Source organism: Mus musculus, chromosome 7 (genome assembly GCF_000001635.26).
Source record: "Mus musculus strain C57BL/6J chromosome 7, GRCm38.p6 C57BL/6J".
NCBI lineage: Eukaryota > Metazoa > Chordata > Mammalia > Rodentia > Muridae > Mus > Mus musculus.
In genome coordinates, this window is record NC_000073.6 from 48,830,078 (window position 1) to 48,849,133 (window position 19,056).

The 19,056-nt window shown below is 45.2% G+C and overlaps 1 protein-coding gene across 2 annotated transcripts; it reads right to left on the reverse strand.

The window, feature by feature from the left end:
- Window positions 1–320: 320 nt before the first annotated feature.
- Window positions 321–17,974, reverse strand: Csrp3 (cysteine and glycine-rich protein 3). Of its 2 annotated transcripts, none has more exons than NM_001198841.1 (6): window positions 17,921–17,974; window positions 9,344–9,481; window positions 5,390–5,558; window positions 3,662–3,794; window positions 2,485–2,578; window positions 321–629 (listed from the first exon to the last, which is right to left on the reverse strand). In NM_001198841.1, the coding sequence occupies exons 2-6, from the start codon at window positions 9,453–9,455 to the stop codon at window positions 553–555; spliced, it is 585 nt and encodes a 194-aa protein (NP_001185770.1). In that variant the 5' UTR covers window positions 9,456–9,481; window positions 17,921–17,974; the 3' UTR covers window positions 321–552. The 2 variants fall into 2 exon arrangements, with proteins under 2 accessions (NP_001185770.1, NP_038836.1); NM_013808.4 differs by lacking the exon at window positions 17,921–17,974 and adding an exon at window positions 13,519–13,594.
- Window positions 17,975–19,056: the final 1,082 nt, after the last annotated feature.

Here is a 19,056-nt window from a genome sequence, read left to right on the forward strand (position 1 = left end):
GGAAAGCCCAGGATAGGACTAAATGATCAGCCTTTCAGTCCTTCTCTTAGCTTAGCTTTACCTCTCAGAATCTGCTTTCATGGCTTCTATTTCCTCCTGTTTTCTTCTCTTCCCTCAGTTATGAGGAAGAGAGGACGCTTCCTTCCGTACCAAACACTGGAACATCATCTTCCTTTGCATGGCCAACTCTGAAATTCATCTTTTGCAGATGGTTTTTTAAAACTAGTGTTCTCTCTCTCTCCCTTCCTCCCTCCCTCCCTCCCTCCCTCCCTCCCTCCCTCCCTCCCTCCCTCTTCCTCTCTGCAAAGAAGACGAATATAGAGATGGTACCACTAAAACATTTATTGTCTCTCCCATCCCAAGAATAGTAAATAGTGAAGCATCTGTTGCAGATAACATTCCCAGTGGTCTCTTGTTACTTCGGTGCAGCCTATGACTGCTTCTGAAGAGAAATGCTGTCCAGCTACAAAGGAGGCTGTTGGGGACAAACTACATCTGTGGGATCACGTGGCACTGCTGTTGACTGATAGGGCTGTGAGAAAGCAGGCAGCTTCACTCCTTCTTTTCCACTTGCTGTGTAAGCCCTCCAAACCCAATGCCTGTGGGGCCAAAATTTTTGGCATAGCAAACTGTGAACCAGAAGATAAGAGAGAATAGATTGATTAGCATTGCTATTTTAGGTCCTGCCTGAACATCATCCTTTTTACTTGCCAGTGGTAACCTTTGGGTAAATTTAACTTTTAAAGAAACCAAGCTGTATTTGGATTTGCTAATAACCTTCGTTTATGTCTTTGTACTTCACGGAGTTACTGACACTCTGTTATACAATACTCTGCATAAACCAGCTAGAATTACCTGCCCAGCCTTCTGCGCTGCCACACCCACGAGGCACTGAGAAATGCTTGCAGCTCCTGTAATGTACTATACTGTCCTTCCTAAGAGGTTGCTGTTTCCTGTTCCTGGAATGCCCCTTTTCACACCCATATTACCCTTCAAGCCCAAATATATCTCTATCTATGTCCATAGTTGGAGAGAGAGAGAGAGAGAGAGAGAGAGAGAGAGAGATTTTAGAAATGGATGCATAGAGCCACAGCCACATATTAGACAGAGCCCTGGGAGTCTTGTGGGACGAGTTGGGGAAGGATTAAAGGAGCTGAAGGGAAGAGGAACTCCACAAAAAGACCAACAGAGTCAACTAACCTGAACCCTTGGCCTCCAACCTAGGCCCCCACACATTTGTAGCAGGTGTGCATCTTGATCTTCAGGTGGGTCCCCAACAACTACAACAGGGGCCATCTCTGAATCTGTTGCCTACCTTGAATCGAGTTCCCCTAACTGGACTGCCTTGTCTGGCCTCAATGGGAGAGAATGTTCCTAGTCCTGCTGTGACTTGATGTACCAAGGTGGGGTAATACCCTGAGGGGTCTCTCCCTTCTCAGAGGAGAAGGGAAGGGGAGATGGGGGGAGGGAGACCAGGAGGAGAGGGGGCTGCTTCAATAGGAATGTAAAGTTCATAAATTATATATATATATATATACATACATACCTATATACATATATTTTTATATATATACATATATACTTATGTTTGTGTGTGCACATTCCTATAGCTGTCAAATAGCACGTGAATTCCTGTCCTGTGCCATCATGGAGAAAGTTTATCTATGGTTTTTGGATCTGTTTGAGACAGTTGTATAACCTATCGGCCTTGAACTTACTATCTATTTGCTTCTGCCTTCCACATGGTGGGGATTACAGGTATGTGCTGCCATACCTGTTACCTCATCTCAAGTAGCAATCCCTCTTTACCCCTCACACACACACACACCCCACATACTCTCTCCTTTTCTCTGTCCACCACAAACATCATTAGATGATGATGTTCTTCTGAGCTGCAGAATAGAGATGCTGCAGAGTTGAGGACAAATTAACTTTGTTCCCTAGTATGGCCTTTTTTTACTAGGTGTCAGGAGGGAGCTAGGCTTTGCCATCTCCACACAGGACCAAGGAATTGTGGAAGAGGTTGAGGGGCAGGGCTGTAAGGATCAATTTAGTTCCTGTGGTTGCTAAGTGACTTGCAACACCAGAAGCAAATGTCAGGAGGAGAGAAGAAGGCATACAGATGAGGCAGGGTGACCCTCCCCTCAGCCAGGCACCACTATATATCTACCACAAGAAGAGCTAGGTTTGCGTTTTCAGAGGGATTACCATGCTGATTGTCTAGGCCTAAGGCAGGACACCATTTTTCCTCCTCACCCTTCCAGGTACCTGTGGTCCTCAACCCCTGAGCATCTGCAAATTTCCAGTGGGGAAAGCCCAGAGCTGAGGCCAGTGGCTACACCATTTCTTCCAAGAGCCCAAACTTCCAAGTTGAGCATCCTGATTTGTGGCAGACATAGGCAGGCCTCTAAGCATGGCACATCTTCCCCTCCCCTTAGACCCCTGGGTCAAACAAGCTTCAAGAATGTCTGTCCAACCCCTTACCTTTGCAGTAGAGCTCCCCATCCTTGTCAGTGACATTTGTAGACTCCAGGCTCTTCCCACAGATGGCACAGCGGAAGCAGGTCTTGTGCCAGGGCTGGGAGTCACAAGAGAGTTATTTATCGGGGAGGCAAGCCGAACACAAAGCTGTCCTACTGCTCTAGCCTTTCTCTTATGTTAAGGGGCCCTCAACTAATAATCCCAGGGGTTTCAAGAAAATAAGATGCAGTGGCTTTAGCCAGCAATTCTTAGAACCCTGCTAGTGGATTTAGAATGATGATTTGCATGTGTGAATCTTCAGAATAAACTCAACAGAAAAGGGCTTCCCCTGAGTGACAAGGTTCGGGGGCAGGGGGAACCACAAACTAGTTAAGAAAGACTTGCCCAACAGGCAGTGGTGATGTTTATATTAAAGTTCCAGAAAGTGAGAGATTAGGAGCCAGGCAGTTACCCAGGCAAACCAATCTTGTTTTCACTATCTGTAAACTATGATAGCAGAGAGGTGCATGGCTTAGCCTTTCAGCAAGCCACCTCTCTCTCACACATCATTGTCTGTTGGGCATGGCCTGTTGGTTCTTGTGTGTCTACAAATGGCTAGTCATTGTGTGGGAACAGTCCTAAGCTTCAAGTTAGATAGATCCCTTCAAGGCTCCCCTCGCCATATATAGAATATACACATCCCCCTCCCCCAGTTCAGTTTCTTTGGTGAACACCCTGACTTTCAGGCTTGGAACAGAATCGTCAGGGCAGGGCACATTTCTGTGTACGTTTGATGACTTTCCTGCAAGCCAGGACATGTACGACTAAACTGGAGTGAGAGCAGAATCAGGCTGAGGTAGACAGCGCTGATAGAGTCCCAGAGCTGACACCTCCAGAGGGAGTGGACACAGAATTAGGGGAGGAGGAAGAGGGACATGCGCATCTTTGTACACATGAGGATAACTATATGCCTTCACCCCAGTACACTAATTCTTATGATGACAAAGTATACTAGTTGTAGTTCTTAAAGGGCAGCAGTCACAAAATTGGGAAATGTATGGTTTCTAAACAGGTTGTGAGAGCTAAGGAAGATGAAGGGTCTGGCACCTACCCACAGTTCCCACTTTCAGTTCTCCCACAGATCCAGTGGAGATGAGAATCTGGGATTTGGCTCACCCAGACATCCTCACTGTGACCTCACCTTGCCACCTCCCATGACCTTCTCAGCAGCGTATACCGACTTTCCACATCGTGGGCACTTCTCTGATTCTCCAAACTTTGCAGAGAATTTGGAAGGGTTGCTTGTGGTGGCTGCTCGAGCTGGCTTTGGGGATCTGGTGGAAGTATAAATTAAATGAAGACTTCCCTTGGCACACACTCTGAAAATTGTGTCTTGCGTGGAGTACCTCACTCTACTGTGTTGCCTCTTTCTCTTCATCTGGAAAATGGGGGCAATCATGGGACCTGTCCCAGCTGTTGAGCATGTTAAGTATGATGACTGTGTTAAAGCACTGAACTCAGCTCCTGTTGGTGTGGGTGGGCAAATGTGGGTCAGCTTTTACGCCTTTGCTTCCACACTTTGGTGAGTGTTCTGTACACGTTCGTGTGTTGTTATTGTTGTGCTGTTGTTGGTTTGATTTTTGCTTCAGATTTCTCTGTATGATCATGAAACCAGCTGACTATCTGAGTAGTGAAATCTGTTATCTATTATGACAATTTACCCCTTGTCATTCATCCCAACGTCACCTACTCCCTTAAGAGCAGTATCCAAAATAGAGGAAAGACTCAGTGCTGTGCATCTGTACTCGTCGATGTTTCCTCATACTTGGTATCCCCTGAGCCTTACTGGTGTTTGAAGTGGATATGGATAGTGAGGAAAGAGGGACTGACAGACAATAATAAGAGTCGGCATCTCCTGCTGGTGGAGCTGGAAAGAAACCCTGGTTTCCTGTTTTCCCAGTGGCAGAAAATGGACTTTAAATGATGCAAGACAGAGAGTGCAGTTGGCATCACGTCCTAGTCTTTAACAAAAGGTCTCCAGCTGGGATGGTGAGTAATGAGAAAAAATAAAGGAGGGGTGTCCCTAGTTAACAGTGAACACACGTCCCTAAACTTTTCCAGGCTCCATGGTGGATGACTCTGTTCTTAAGGGACCAAATAACAGACTGCTCTCTGAGGGACTTACACAGGTGAGCTAATCTTTCTGGCCAGCCACCATAGAGCTAAGCCCAGACAGACACCAGCTGGCCAGACTGCAGCTGTAGCTCAGCCACTGTCAGACTGTTTTCAATTCTGGCTCATGGTCAATGGTGATCAGCAATGAAACTGGGGCTTGGGGTGGGGAGACTGAGCTGGCCATGGCCCTTGTGATTTCCCAGCCCTTAGGATTGAGTTGGGGAGCATCAGCACTGTATGGGCTGCGGGCAGTCAAGAAGGCCCACAAAAAGCATTAGAATTGATTCTTTCCTTCAGAGGCTCATCCCCAGACCCTTCCCTCGCATTGCAGACGTTACTCATCTTACAGCCTAAGAAAGAAATCGTTAACGGCGAGCACACGGAGAATGGCCATTGCTTTCCTGCTGCATTTATGTGATTTACACAGAAGCTCTCAAGGGTGAAGCAAAGAGACTCTGTGCAGTTTACAAAGGCCAAATAATGAAACATCTGTACAGTCTTAGTTCTCTCTTGACATGCAAACCAAGAACCACCATGTAAAAGTAATTGCCCTTTAGAAAGACAGATAATTTAAAGAAAGTCTTCAGAGAGACAACACATTGTTAGGACTTGGTCAGAGTGAGTGTTCCTATTGTTGGCGAATCAACAATAGAGTCCATTCTCCCACTTCTAGAAAATGTTGCTATGGGAACAGAGTGAACTGTCTTGATAATTTGAGAGTCACAGAGAAAGAAGAAGCATGGCAGTAACTTACTGTTGGAACTGCAGGCCAAGATGCTCGCCAGTGTCTGTGCTGAGGCAGCCAGCGCCTTGTCCGAACCCGATCCCCTTGGGGCCATACCTGCGCCCATAGCACACCTTACAGTAGATCTCTGACTCATGAGCTGCCACTGTGGTGCTGTCCAGAGCTTTCCTGCAGGCCACTGCAGAGGAATGGAAGGGGGGGTTAGAGGTGAGCTCCCCATCTCTCTCTCTGTACCTGATGCACAGAGCCCCAAGCCATGAACACATCTGTGATTCCAGAAATGTTCAGAGCATTTGTCCTGAGTCACTCATTTTGACACTCAGAGAAGAGACAAGTTATGATGTTTGGCATCCCCAGCTGGAAAGGGGGCAGAAAACACTGCAATCGTGTATGTAGTCTTGGACCTGCTCGCCACAGTGCTCCTGACCAGCCAATGAGTCAATGCTGAATGGTGTCAGGGAATGGGAAGTAAGGACCAAAGTTTGTGTGTGTGTGTGTGTGTGTGTGTGTGTGTGTGTGTGTGTGTGTGTGTGTGTGTGATGTGTGTGTGTGCACATATGGTGTTTGGAATTTAACTGAGGGCCTCAGGCATACCCACTGTTACATAAGCAATCCTGAGGGTGGGACTTTCAAGGAGGTAAATAAAAATGTTAAATCGTTGAATAATATCTAACAATACACATGAAGAATACATGGATTTGGAAATGCTCCTTGTTCCTAATCTCACACAAACTCAGGGATCCCATTGTTTCTTGGCATCCCCCTTTCAACCACTCATTTCTGGGACAGCTGATTGTAGCTAGCCTCCCTGAACAGCTCATGTTCACTTAGGTCTCTACCTGAGCCCTTGACAGGCAGCCCTTGTTTGTTCCCTGACCAGGAGGCTACAGCATGAAAACAATCTCCACATGTACAGCCTCTTACCCACCACAACACCAAGACAGTGTAAAGTGTAAAGAATTTCCACGACTCAACAAAACGCTGTAGTGCTTTGCAATAATGGCTGCTAAGTGCTTATAGCAATACTCTTTAAATGGATCATAACCTCAGAAATAATAAGACATGTATATTCTTTTTATTTGTTTCTTTAAAAAACAACAACAACAACAACAGTTTCTCCAAGTGATCTTTGTAAGCAATCTGGCACAGGTGAGATCGTCGCAGGTAAGCATGTATTCCTGAAGTGGTATTTTGTTGTTAAAAAATATATAGTGCAATTGAAACAGAAATAAAAGAAGAAGCTGAGGTTCCCAATGAAGTAGAATGGGCCAGAGGCTAAAGGTTGTGGAGCTTTTGAAGAGGGGAGTCTGGGAGAGAATTTATTCAAGTACCTACTGGTCAAAAATTCTTTGCTAAAAAAAAAAATCAAGTTGTTCAGTTGGGTCTCCAATAGCATGAGAGACTTTCAAATGCTTTGAATAAAGAACGGATTTGTCTTTGAAGAATAATTTAGGGGAAATGTCTTACACTGGGGCGTAAAAAGCAGATACCATGTCTGCCCTTGCTGCCATCAGTCTCCGCCCTCTGTGGTTGCTAACATATTTGCTGATGGTTTAGATGCTGAATTCCAGAAGACAGGGCTGTTCTATCTTACCACATCCAGACGGTAACAAAGCACCCGGGTCTGCAAATGTCTGGTGAGTGACTGAGTGGGTGAATTTACTTGTCATTAGATATCACTGACTCCCTCTGGTTCACAGCATTGAATTCCGGATGCTGACGCTGACCTCACTTCCTGTGCCTCACCTACTTCTCACTCTCAGCTCTCCATGACAGCTTGTGAAGAGAACCTCACAAGTCCTGGCTAATTCTGGCTTCTAATGAGCTTTTTAAAAGTAAGTTATTATATTTTATTTAGTGGGGTGGGGGGGGGTCATCGGTCTTGGCAGCAAACACTTACCCACTAAGCCATCCAGCTGGCCTCTTCTGGCCCCTGAAGAACTTTTTTACATAGCAAAAGAAAACTGTCCTGTCCGGCACCATGGCAACCAGCTATGGATGATATACTAATATGCTCACAAAATCATACCCAACTTCAAACAATGCGAACACTAAAAGAATAGAAAATATCTCACAAGTAATGAGACATATATTGGACAGATATCTCATATGTATTGTGTTAAATGAGATATTTTTAACATTGATTTTACCTAGTTCCTGATAGGTATACTTATAAAATGGTGAGTACTATGGAGTGTTACATGTATGGTTACAGGGTAAGTAGTATGGAGTGTTATATGGTTTGCATTCATTTCTTTTGGATAGACTAAAATGGAAGGTTCAGTCAGCTCTGGAATAATCTAGAAGTCAGAACAACCCTGGTAGGATAAACTGAGGTAGGGTTGCCTCTCTGAGCCCTGATTCTTGCCAGCCTATGCTTGGCTGGAGTCTGGTGGATCTCTTGGAGATAATATAGGAAAGTGTGCCTCTCCCCAGAGCCCCACAGCTGAAGCCCCCACTGCTCATCTCTCATCGCACCCATGGGCTGGGACAAACGGGATGTGCTATCAAGTGCCCAGGGCCTTCTCCTGTGGCTCCATTGAGCACAGCCAGCATCTGTCTTGACAGAAGTCAAGACAGTCCCCAGTGGGAAGCTTCCATCCACTCCACCACCTATGCCAACATCAAAATTAATGAATACAAGCAAGACAAAACCTGGGAGGCTGAATTTCCAGGTATAGGTCCCCAGTTTTCTTCTATAACAAACCATGGGGAAAATCCATCTTCATCTTATAGATAGAAAGACTGAGGCCCACGGTGATAAAACAACTCCCCAAGGGACACAGTGATGGAAAATCCTAGATTCAAGCTTTACTTCTTGTTTAATTCTAGTATTCTTTCTGATGCTATTCACTTTAAAGAACATTAGCTGTTTTTCGAGAACGACAGAAAGGCTTTCAGAATGGATAATAAGTTCTAGATAGTTATTAATGAGCCATCCATATGAGGAATGTATAAGATGTCTTAAAAGATAATTACCCATTGTTAAAACCCAAAGTACTAGTGGGTTTGTCAATCTAATCGCCAACCCTCCTTTTCCCCTATAAATATGCTTGCTGAGAAGGGGAGGACCATGGACCTGCAGCTGAGAACACAGCATGTCATTGTTTCTGACAGATACATTTGGAGTATATAGCTCTCAATCTCATACTCGGAACTTGGGCACTGAAGTTCTGTTTGCAACCACTAGGGTGGGACATAAGGGTTAGACCTGATCCAGCTGATGGACCCTGCCAGATACTGAGCAAAGCTAACTGTGAGCTATCCATCACCTTAACCTAGAAGCAGACTAGAAGCAGAGACAGTAAATGACCATCTCAAAGCCATAGCCCATTTCTCCCAGAAAAGGACTAAGTACTAGCCCTTAGTCCTCACTCTGCATGCCACCCGGGATTAGAGATGAGAAGTGACTTGACCAACTTGACAGACTCTCAGGTAGATCACAGTTGCTCAGAGCTCCTTTAGTTTGGCCATTTGTAAATCTGCCTGGCAGCTGATGGTAACGAGTTCCTCCAAGAAGTTCTGATGCCTACGCCCAAAATTTACAGAAATGGAATTGCTGCCCACTTCCTGACCTAAGTAAGTCCTTTCTTAGGGAAGACCAGTCACAGCTTCAGTGACAGCTGACCAGGACCACACAAAGAGCCAAATCTAGCTCCAGACAACTCCTAGTTTCCTTTCTCTGCTAAGTTACAGAGAACAGGGCCAGACCCACTTGTCCTGACTTTGAGCCTGGTGGGAGCACCTCTGAGCTGGTATACAGCTAGAGAAAGTGCTCGAGGGAGTGCTGTGCCTAATGCCCGTGGAGTCCACAGGCAGCATTTCTCATGACTTCCTGGTCATGCTCCTACATGCTGCCCACAGCATGAGAACCACCAACAGACAGTAGTAGGACTACATGAGAACTCTGAACCCCCCAACCCCGTAGCACCCGAGCCCCCCATAGGGGTCTGTCCAACTCACTGCAGTGGAAACAGGTCTTGTGGAAACTCCTCCCATTGCACTGGATTTCTTCTGCATGGTAGACCGTCTTTTCACAGGCTCCACATTTTGCACCTCCACCCCAGTTTGGCATGGTGAAGACTCTGGGCCAAGGTCAATCTAAGAGGATATAAAGCAAATACCCTAGGTTTAGATGGCATTAAGAGGAAACTGACCTAGAAGTACAGTGATCTGAGGTCTAGGGGACAGCCTGGCTCATTCGGTCACATCTTCATTCACTCATTCAACAAATGGCTCAGATGCTAGAGGCTTTGAGAAATCCATTTACCAAATCAGCTCAGTTCCCTCTTTGTTAAATGCCACAAACATCTGCCCCTATGTATCCCCCATGGTTCCTGGAAGGAATAGACTGCTAGTCTTATGTTTGTAAAATTGTATGCTAATACTATATTTTGTCATCTAAAGTTTGAAAGGTATCTCATCGGAAGTGGGCTTAGCTTCTGAACATGACATGTTCTTGTCTGGCTCAACTCTCCCCAGACCACCTTAAATTTGACTAGATACGGTGAAGGTTCTGGTTTGGAATTCCTCAGAGCAGGCAGTGTGGATGCTGCAAATAGTGGCTTGAAGTCTTATCCAGTTGGCAAAAATATAGACTATGTAAATAGTCTGTTGTCTAAGAATACCATTTCCAGTTGTACAGTTCAGCACTGTAGTAGCTCAGCAATCTGGCAAGATAGACTGTGTTCTCTCCCAGATGCCTTCAGCATGTTATGTGCATCTAGAGGGGCTGCAGGGCCTTTTTTCTACTTAATCCCAGACACTTCTTTCTGGGGTGTCACAGTGTTGTTAGGGAACCAGGTGATTCAGTGTGTGGGAAGGGACTTCAGAGCTCAGGGGGACTCATGGGAGACAATACTGACCTGTCCCCCTGCACCTTTAAGACACATTCTGCCTATAGCCACATCTCTCTTCTCTCAGCTTTTCACTGGCGAATGGTGTTTAAGAGATGTTAACAAAGGGTAAAGCAAAATTGTCATGAGTGGGCCTGTAAGTTGAACCCCAGTGTTTAGCTTCCTGGGAGCAAAGCTGAATTAATCTGTTGGTACCCAGCACACGTATGAAGCCCCCTTGCCATCTGCCTCGGTGACTGGGCTTTCCCAGGATCCTTTGGCCTTTTAAAAGCTTAGTGTGTCATGATATCATGGACACTAAGCACTATCATGCCACTTTCTGAGGCTCTTCTGGCCTTCCCTTTCCCTTCTGGAAGGACAGTTGCCTTCCAATAATAGCTGCGATTAGCACTAAGCCCTCTTGGGTCAGCTCTCTGGGTTGTGTCTCACAGTCTCATAACAATGACAGATTTTGCTAGGAAACAAAAAGTAAACAGAAAACAGACCACTGAACCTGACACTGGGCTGAGGGACAGTCCCTATCTGAGCAGCCCCTGAAATACCTTTCCCATCAGAAATCCAAGCTTCTTCTCTGTATTCTCTGTTTACTTAGAAAAAGTTTAGCGAAAACTTCAAAGAAAAAGGAAACACTTCGTAGACGTTTCTGTTCTGCCACTTAATTGAGTCAGAGGAACAGAAAGAATGGGAGGAAAGGCTGAATCAAGTCTGCATTCATTCATTCATTCATTCATTCACCACGTGCTTACTACCTGCCTGTCTGCTACACTGGGTACTAAGTACTGGGTACTAAGTAGTGAATCGAGGTAAAAAACATAGAAGAATGGTGACTTGTGTCTCCTGACATTGAGAAGCCCATATTCTAGTGAGGAAAGCAGACAGGAGCCAGAACACCTTGCACCAGAGCTTCATGGTAATTCAGACGAGAGAACAGCCATGAGTCACAGGACACAGAAGAGACCATATTCAGACAGTTTTTAAGGGTGAAGAAGAATCCAGCAGATACAAAACAAAAAGTTGGGAGAGCATTTCAGGAAGATTTAAGAATTAAAGAAAAAAGCATAATAACTTCCTATCTCCAAAAAGAGCCTACATATTTCTATTAGACTCCATTCAAACTATAGACTCTTGGGTTGCAAAGGATTTTGAAAATTGCCCAACATACTCATTTTCAGCCAAGATGGATACACAAGAACAAACACTTAATGTTAATTCTTAGCTAATTTCTATTTCCTGGATCCATCCTACACTTGTGAAAGATAATACATTTTCTAGAAAAGAGAGGCATCATGTGATTGTGTTCATGTTCATTTTGATCGTGGGTTTCAAGGTAATACAAACAGAAGAAATGTAATATGTTTCATCTGTGAACATGACAGTGACCTTGTGAAAGGAATGATGTGGAACTCTCTGTGCAAACAGCCCTGGGTCACATTTCCCATTTCTTATTGCCAGTGATTTCATCGGCATGCCCAGCGAGTTTAATGGGAGACTGATATGCCTCTTGGGGGAGTATATGAGTGTGTGTGTGTGTGCGTGTGTGTGTGTGTGTGTGTGTGTGTGTGTGTGTGTGTGTGTGTGTGTGTCCATGCATTTGTCTAGGTATATCTTACAAAATGAGAATGAGATTACATATAATACCTCCTCACCAGCTAAGGCAGCTCAACAGCCTTGTTTGTAAGTGATCAGAACTCTATGCCTTACATACATCAGGACTCAAAACCCAAAATAGAAACACATAAAGATTCTTTTAAGAGACGTACATCCGTTCCTGAAGAAGGGAACTGATACAGCAATTAGAGCTATGCAAGGAAAATGTCTTCCAATGCTCATTGCTGAAAAGGTAGAGGTATCATAGTGTGTCCTGAATCGGAAAACATGGGTTCTGATTGTCATTTGTCGCTGGAACTTAAAGAAAATAAATGTTAATATCTTCTTGTGCACAGGGTCTGTGTGAGGGTCATGGAAATATGGTGGGAATTTAAAGCAGTATTGAGCTATCCTAAGCCAAATGTGATTATTTTCTCTATTGCAGGTTCCTCACACACTACCAGTGTGCTAATTAAGTCACTGCGATTTGAAAGTACATTTAGGTCCTGGCTTACAAATGGCCTTTTTGGCTTCTGCATTGCTTTGGAATAGCTATGTTTCAACACCCAGAACCGGGCTCAGGATGAGTATTTACCTTGGCACAGTACCAAGAGATGGGCCATTTGTTTATCAGCGTTACTTGGAACTGGCAAGGGTCACTGAAGGTAGGACACCAAATATAGACTTGACTGTCAGTCAGCACTGTTTGTCACCTGGGTCACCATCACACCACCTGGCACTGCTTTCTGGGTTTCCTGAGGTTGCTGTTGCCATAGACAAACCATGGGTCAGAGTTGAAAAGGGGAGACAAGAATTTATAAGGATGGGGTAGAAGGTGAGGTCTACCATACCATCTGGGGACAGGTTGGACAGTCTCGGCTACTCAGATCCCACTGAGAGATGGCCTTGAAAGGGCTTCTTAAAGAATAGTACTGTGAAAGAGAATTGCTCCTAAGTGGGAACTCTATATATATAGTGAGTCAGTGGAATCAGATCTGGGTCCACTTTCTAGCTTTTTCAACGCTTTGTGGTCCAGGAAAGCCGTTAACCTCTCCTACCGTTAGTATCCTTTCCTAAATGGGGGCTCTTTGGGAAGTGCTCAGAGAATTGCTTCTGTATGGTACCCAGTAACAGAATGAAAGTTCTAATTGGTTCTGCTACCACTCTAAACTGTCTTGTATCATCTGAATTTTCTAAAATAAGTCCAAACTACTTATTGGACAGCAGTCTGCATTCCCTTCCTTTCTTCCTCCCTTCCTCCCTTTCTTCTTCCCTTCATCCTTTTCCACTTCCTCCTCCTCCTTTCTCTCTCTTTCTCTTCCTACCCACCCCCCAATCCCTGCAACTAACTATAAAAGTAAAAGATGGTATTCTAGGACAAAGTGGGGTAGACAAAAATAGCCACTTAGTGGTTGTGTTACTTCTTCTTAGAGTCCATTTAAAAATCTGGGAGACAGCCAGGCGGTAGTGGTACATGCCTTTAATCCCAGCACTAGGGAGGCAGAGTCGATCTCTAAGTTAGAGGCCAGTCTGGTCTACAGAGTGAGTTCCAGGACAGTCTTGTCGTCCTGGAAACAGAGAAACTCTGTCTTAGAAAAACAAAGATAGATAGATAGATAGATAGATAGATAGATAGATAGATAGATAGATAGATAGATAGATAGATAGATAAATGGATCTGGGAGTGATGCTTACGCCAAGAGTTGGAGCAGAGACCTCCAGCCGCTCAGTAACTTGTTCAGCTCACTGCTGGCTCGCTGGCCAAGTCTAACAGAAGCTTCCACATGGTGAGTTGAACGTCAACATGGGCTGAGACAAAGTTCTCATAGGAACCCTGCCTGGACTTTGTGATAGAGTTAGTACTATCTCAGAAATTGCCACTGATGTGAAAGGTTCTAGAGCACTGGCCTTGGAGCAGACACTGCAGTAACACCTGACCAGTAACCCTTCCAGGCAGGTGCTGTTGAAACCAACTGTTCAGGTAGGGAAATGTGCGCTTGGGGAATTAACATCCCTGTCCTAGAGAGTGGAACTCCACTCTCTGACTCCAGACCTGTGCTCCCATACTGATGCCAATCACTGTTCATGCTTGCATCAATGCATTTCATACATTATCGGTGATACTTACAGCAGCCCAACACAGTAAATTGTGCTGTTCCTAAGCTGGAAATGAGAAAACTATACAGAAAGCTAGATAGATAGTTTGACCAAGATCACACAACCAAAAAATGGGAGAGCTACATTTAAAAGGCTAATTAACTTGACCCTTATACAAGCTTCTGCTATAACATGTCTTCCAGGAGACAGACATGGGTGAGCAATTCCAGTGACCAAGCATCTCATCTGGTGGGAACTGAGGTCTTATAGATCCATCATCTCTTTATGGGGCATAGAAAGCATTGATAAGAGGAGTCTTGGGGGCTTCAACTTGGTAACATAAGGGACAACCCAGGAATAAGTGGTGTTCAAACACGGAAGGACTCCTCTAAAGCTGGAAGTCTCTTTTCATTGTTGATTCTCATCTCCTTTGGGAATGGACATCTATGTAACTAAAATACAGCAAAGCATCCTTCAAGCCCTGAGACCAATTTTAAGGACCTGAACTGTGAATGATAGAAGCCTCTCTTTGCAGAAACGCTGCTCAGCAGAGTTCCCTCTTAAGTGCCATCTCTTCTCTTAATTCAGCAAGGCAGACAATGAAGTGTGAGAAGGCGCAGGCTTTTAAAAGAACTAAAGCTCCATTCAGGACATTAGCAGTCTGATCTGGGGCACACGGCTCTGACTCCTGAGCACAGCCCCCATGGATGTCAAAATGAGCAGGTTTGTCCCAGGATGCTGAAGGCAATAACAGTGACTACATATACACTCTTAGTGCACACAAGGATCCAATGATTGTTGCTGCCTTTAGATTACCACGATAGTTGATTGATGTGATTTGCTGTGCAGTGTTTGAATCTCTTTTTGTAAAACAAGCAAACCTCTCTCTTTTTTTCCCTTCTTTGTGAGTATTCATTTCAGACCACAAATCAACTGTTTCTCCAGTTTTTAGAATCTCAGCCACCCATGTGTGGGTGTCAGCCCAGGGGAGTGTCTGCTCGCATCTCAGGCTGCCTGTATCACTGACTGAGTTGGCCTCCGACCCACTCTGCCTCTCTGAAGCTCTCGCTGAGCTTGACTTACCAATCACAGGGGCTTTGAAGGGAAGCAAGCCCGTAGAGAGTTCCTATGGCTGAGGAGAAGCTCACCCATTTTGCTCCTACAGTAAGAGTCGAGGGCAGTGGGTGGCTTCCTCCTGATCGTATAAGCCAGGTGTATGTATGAAGTCTCTCCACCACCACCTTTCATAAAGCCTTGGAAGCCCTTGGTGCTTAGAAATAGCCATGAATGTTGGCTCTCAGGCATGGAGGACATGTGACTAGCGAGACAATAATGCGCAATTGCAGTACCCTGCTCTGAAATTATCTCTGTAGTATGCTTACTTCTGTTCTTGGTTCTGCTTTGACCTTTGTGCTTTAAAGACCACGCCGTACCCTGATCACATCTTGGCTCTGCTGCTTTCGGGCCATGTGACCCTGTGTGATTGCAGCAGTCCCTTGAACTTTAGTTTCTTCCCCTACAGAATGGCTTTTCCAGGACTTTCTGAGACTCTAGGGAAGCCCCCACATGCTCTGAACTTGCATGAGAGCAGGTAAGCAGCAGTCGATGCTGGCCGCTGTGTCCAACAATGACCTTAGTGGAGCTCTGCGTAGGCCCTGAGCTTCAGAGCTCCTAGAAAAATCCCTGCACCTCTCAGTTTCCACCTAGGCAGGAATCATATTTCTCTTTGGACTTGACTCCCAGCTCTCTATACAGTGAGTATTCCCAGACATCTGGGCAGCATGCTTGCGCTTGGAAGGCTGCCTGCCTGGAGTTGTATTTCCTGTATACGATACTCCTAGGCCTGTATCCATTCTCTTGACAAACACATCAATCACCTCTCACCACTGACCAGCTTGTTAGCCACTCCGACTGCCAGACTTTGTCATCATCTCGTACTTCACAGGGCATCCATCCTAATGCAGAGAAGGCCCTGCACCCTTTCTGAAAGGCTTCATTTATGCATGCAGCCATATTGAATTCATAAAGTACTTCCCTGGATCTTATTTAGCCCACGCAAATCCCTGGAGATAGGTGGTCATCCTTTATTTTACTGTTCTGAAAGTGACAATTGGGAAGCTAAGAGATACGCAGTTATGATTTGAACCTTTGACTCTTGTTTACTTTGCTTTTCTTCCTATGGTTCCCAAGAGTTAAGAGTTTGCATCTAAGCCAGGCGATGGTGGCGCACGCCTTTAATCCCAGCACTTGGGAGGCAGAGGCAGGCGGATTTCTAGGTTCGAGGCCAGCCTGGTCTACAAAGTGAGTTCCAGGACAGCCAGGGCTACACAAAGAAACCCAGTCTCAAAAAGAAAGAAAAAAAAAAGAGTTTGCATCTATCACAGTTCTGCATCTATCATAGTTCTGTTTCCATTTCCTGGGTGAGGTCCTTCTGGTTTGTCTGCTGCATGGTGCCACTTGCTCCTCTGCCCCCAGGCTGCCTCTCTGCTGAGCTCCCTTGCCTCTGACAGATATTTTGTATGTCCAGGCAGACACTAAGCCCTGGCTCAGCTATACCTCCTCTTAACCGTGGGAGCTCCTCACACTGAACACCAAGGAGAGGGTTATTCAGAAATAAATCAAAGCCAAATCAGGAAACTCTCCACATTTTCTGGGACATAAAACAGTTTTACACACACTGCAATGAACTGGTTGAACGATGGAGCATTTTGTAATGGAGAGGGCTGTGGTCATTTCATGCAGATGGCCATCGCCTTGCTTCCTATGAGATAGCCCTGGTCTTTGTTTTGTAAAAGCCAGCATAGCATGCTCCTCTTACCTTGTTTCCCTTAATGCTCAGCCCTCAAAGGAAACTGAGTATGCAGACTACCCCCATTCCCCTACTCTACTTCGCGGCTTGTGCCTCCCTCTGCTCTAGCCCTGAGCTAGGAGGCAGTCCATACTGCTTATTAACTGGCGTTGCACCACACCACAATTAGACGAGCGCCCTCCAATGGTTACCCAGCTCCCCCATGGAGGGGTCACCACCATGGCTAAGGGCCAGAACAGACGTCAGAGGTGGCAGCTTTGATCTGCACAGCATCCAGGCCATTGCTTAAAACCATGTCTTGTTCTCATTGACTGGATATTGAAAAGAAACCCTTGATTGAGACCTGGAGAGAATACTGGGAGTCACCTCTCATCACGGGCAAGGAATTCATCTTCCCATTTAATAAGAGGTTGTAATGAGGTTTCAGCATCATGATGTCTTTTCTAAGGACCAGTTTTGATTAATTTTAGACAGCTAAAAGCATGCCTGTGGCTGAACATCTTTGGTGTGTGTTTATTTTAAAACAACCAATCTGGGATCTCATTCATCCACCCACACCTTGTGAGCAGCAGCGTTTCATGAACTGAGGTGGGAAAGGTGCTCTTCTGTGCTATCGGATATCTGACAGATCTGATATACTATACAGTTGTCTCATAACCATATAGCAATGTGGAGTTTAAATAATGTCACTACTTTCCTATCAAACCCTTGAAGGAAAAGTGAGCAAGACCCCTCCTTAGAGCTACTCATTTGTGTCTTCTGTGGCCGATCTGAGGCTGCGGTGTACATCTGAACTTCATCTTACTCTGCTTTCCTGTCATCTGCCTCAGAAGATGGGACCATTCCACTATGACAATGACTTTAGACCCAGATTAATCCCATGCCCATTGCTCCCAACTTTTTGTTTTGTTTTGCTTTGTTTTTAGGGTGCCAGGAAATCAAATGCAGACCTTCACACATGCTCCCCAAGTCCTGCCACCCAATATCAATCATACTTTTAGGAAGTTCAAAACTAATGCTAGAGCTGTATATGGGTCAAGTATATAAACTTGATCCTCCTCATCTGTAGCCAGGGTGGGTGCTGAGACTTGGTTGTAAAATATGCCTCCACTGTATAGGACTCCGTAAAGTCCCATCCAGTCACCCAGTCAGTCAGCCAGCCCGCCCAAATGCCTGTTGTGGTCTACTTACCTGCCTGCCTGTGTGGTCTCTGCCGGCTCAACTGAGTAAGGGGACTCTTGTCCTCTTTAAATATATAGAGGCTGTCACCAGTCTTGGCTCGCTGAGGGAAGGGCAGTGGGGAGGCTGAGGAGAGGGGGTGAATAAGACACGAGTAACACAATTGCCAAAAATAGCCCGTGACCAAAGCCCTTAGTTGTGTTCCCCACCCCACCCCCCATGCCAGCCGGGAGCCTCCCGGAGAACAATATCAGTTGGGTTCTATTTTAATTGCCATTTGCCTAAGGCACCAAGGGATGCATTTGTGAAGTGTACAGCTTCTGACTGAAGACTTCGACTTGTACAAAGGGTTTTATATTTAAAATCATTTTTGCAACACTCCCTTCCACACACCCCCACCCCCATGCCCTGCCTGTTCTGGAAATCAGTGCAGGCTACCTGCAAATGGATCATGAGCCATGCCTGGGAGCCCTTTGGAATTCCAAGACCCAGGTCATTGCACTGTGAGAACTCAGAGCTAAAAATAAGAGTGATGGGGGCCTGGCGCACACTTAACTAATCTCTTCAAGGAGGGCGTGTGGGGAGGTGGGACTGACATCAGCTAATCATCAAAGGCCTGTGTATCTAATGAAGAAATGTTTTCTCTCAAGTTTTGAGTCACTATATTGATTAATGGAATATTTCATGGTTTAGACCAGGGCTTGTGGTAATTTCACAAAGATGGGCATAGCATTGCTTTATAAGAAATCTGCTCCATCTGTGTTATCATGGGGAACAGCATAGCTTATTCGTCTGAGATATAAAGCAGAGATGACTGCCCTGCAAGGTCGGGGGATCTTAAGGATTCTTGTAGGATGGCAGTGTTTAAAGTTGAGAGAAAGAGAGAGAGAGAGAGAGAGAGAGAGAGAGAGAGAGAGAGAGAGAGAGAGAGAGAGTGAGTTATAGTTCAGTCCTTGAGGTGAAAGCTAGATGATCAGAAGTTACCATTCTCAGCCATATAACATGTTCGAAGCCAGCCTCTGCCTCAAAAAAAAACAAACAAACATATCAAAAACTTTGAAATAAAACAAAACCCATCAAAATTTTGTGTGCTTTTGACACCAATATTTTTTAACATAATTAATGTTGAATGGGACATCAACACATAA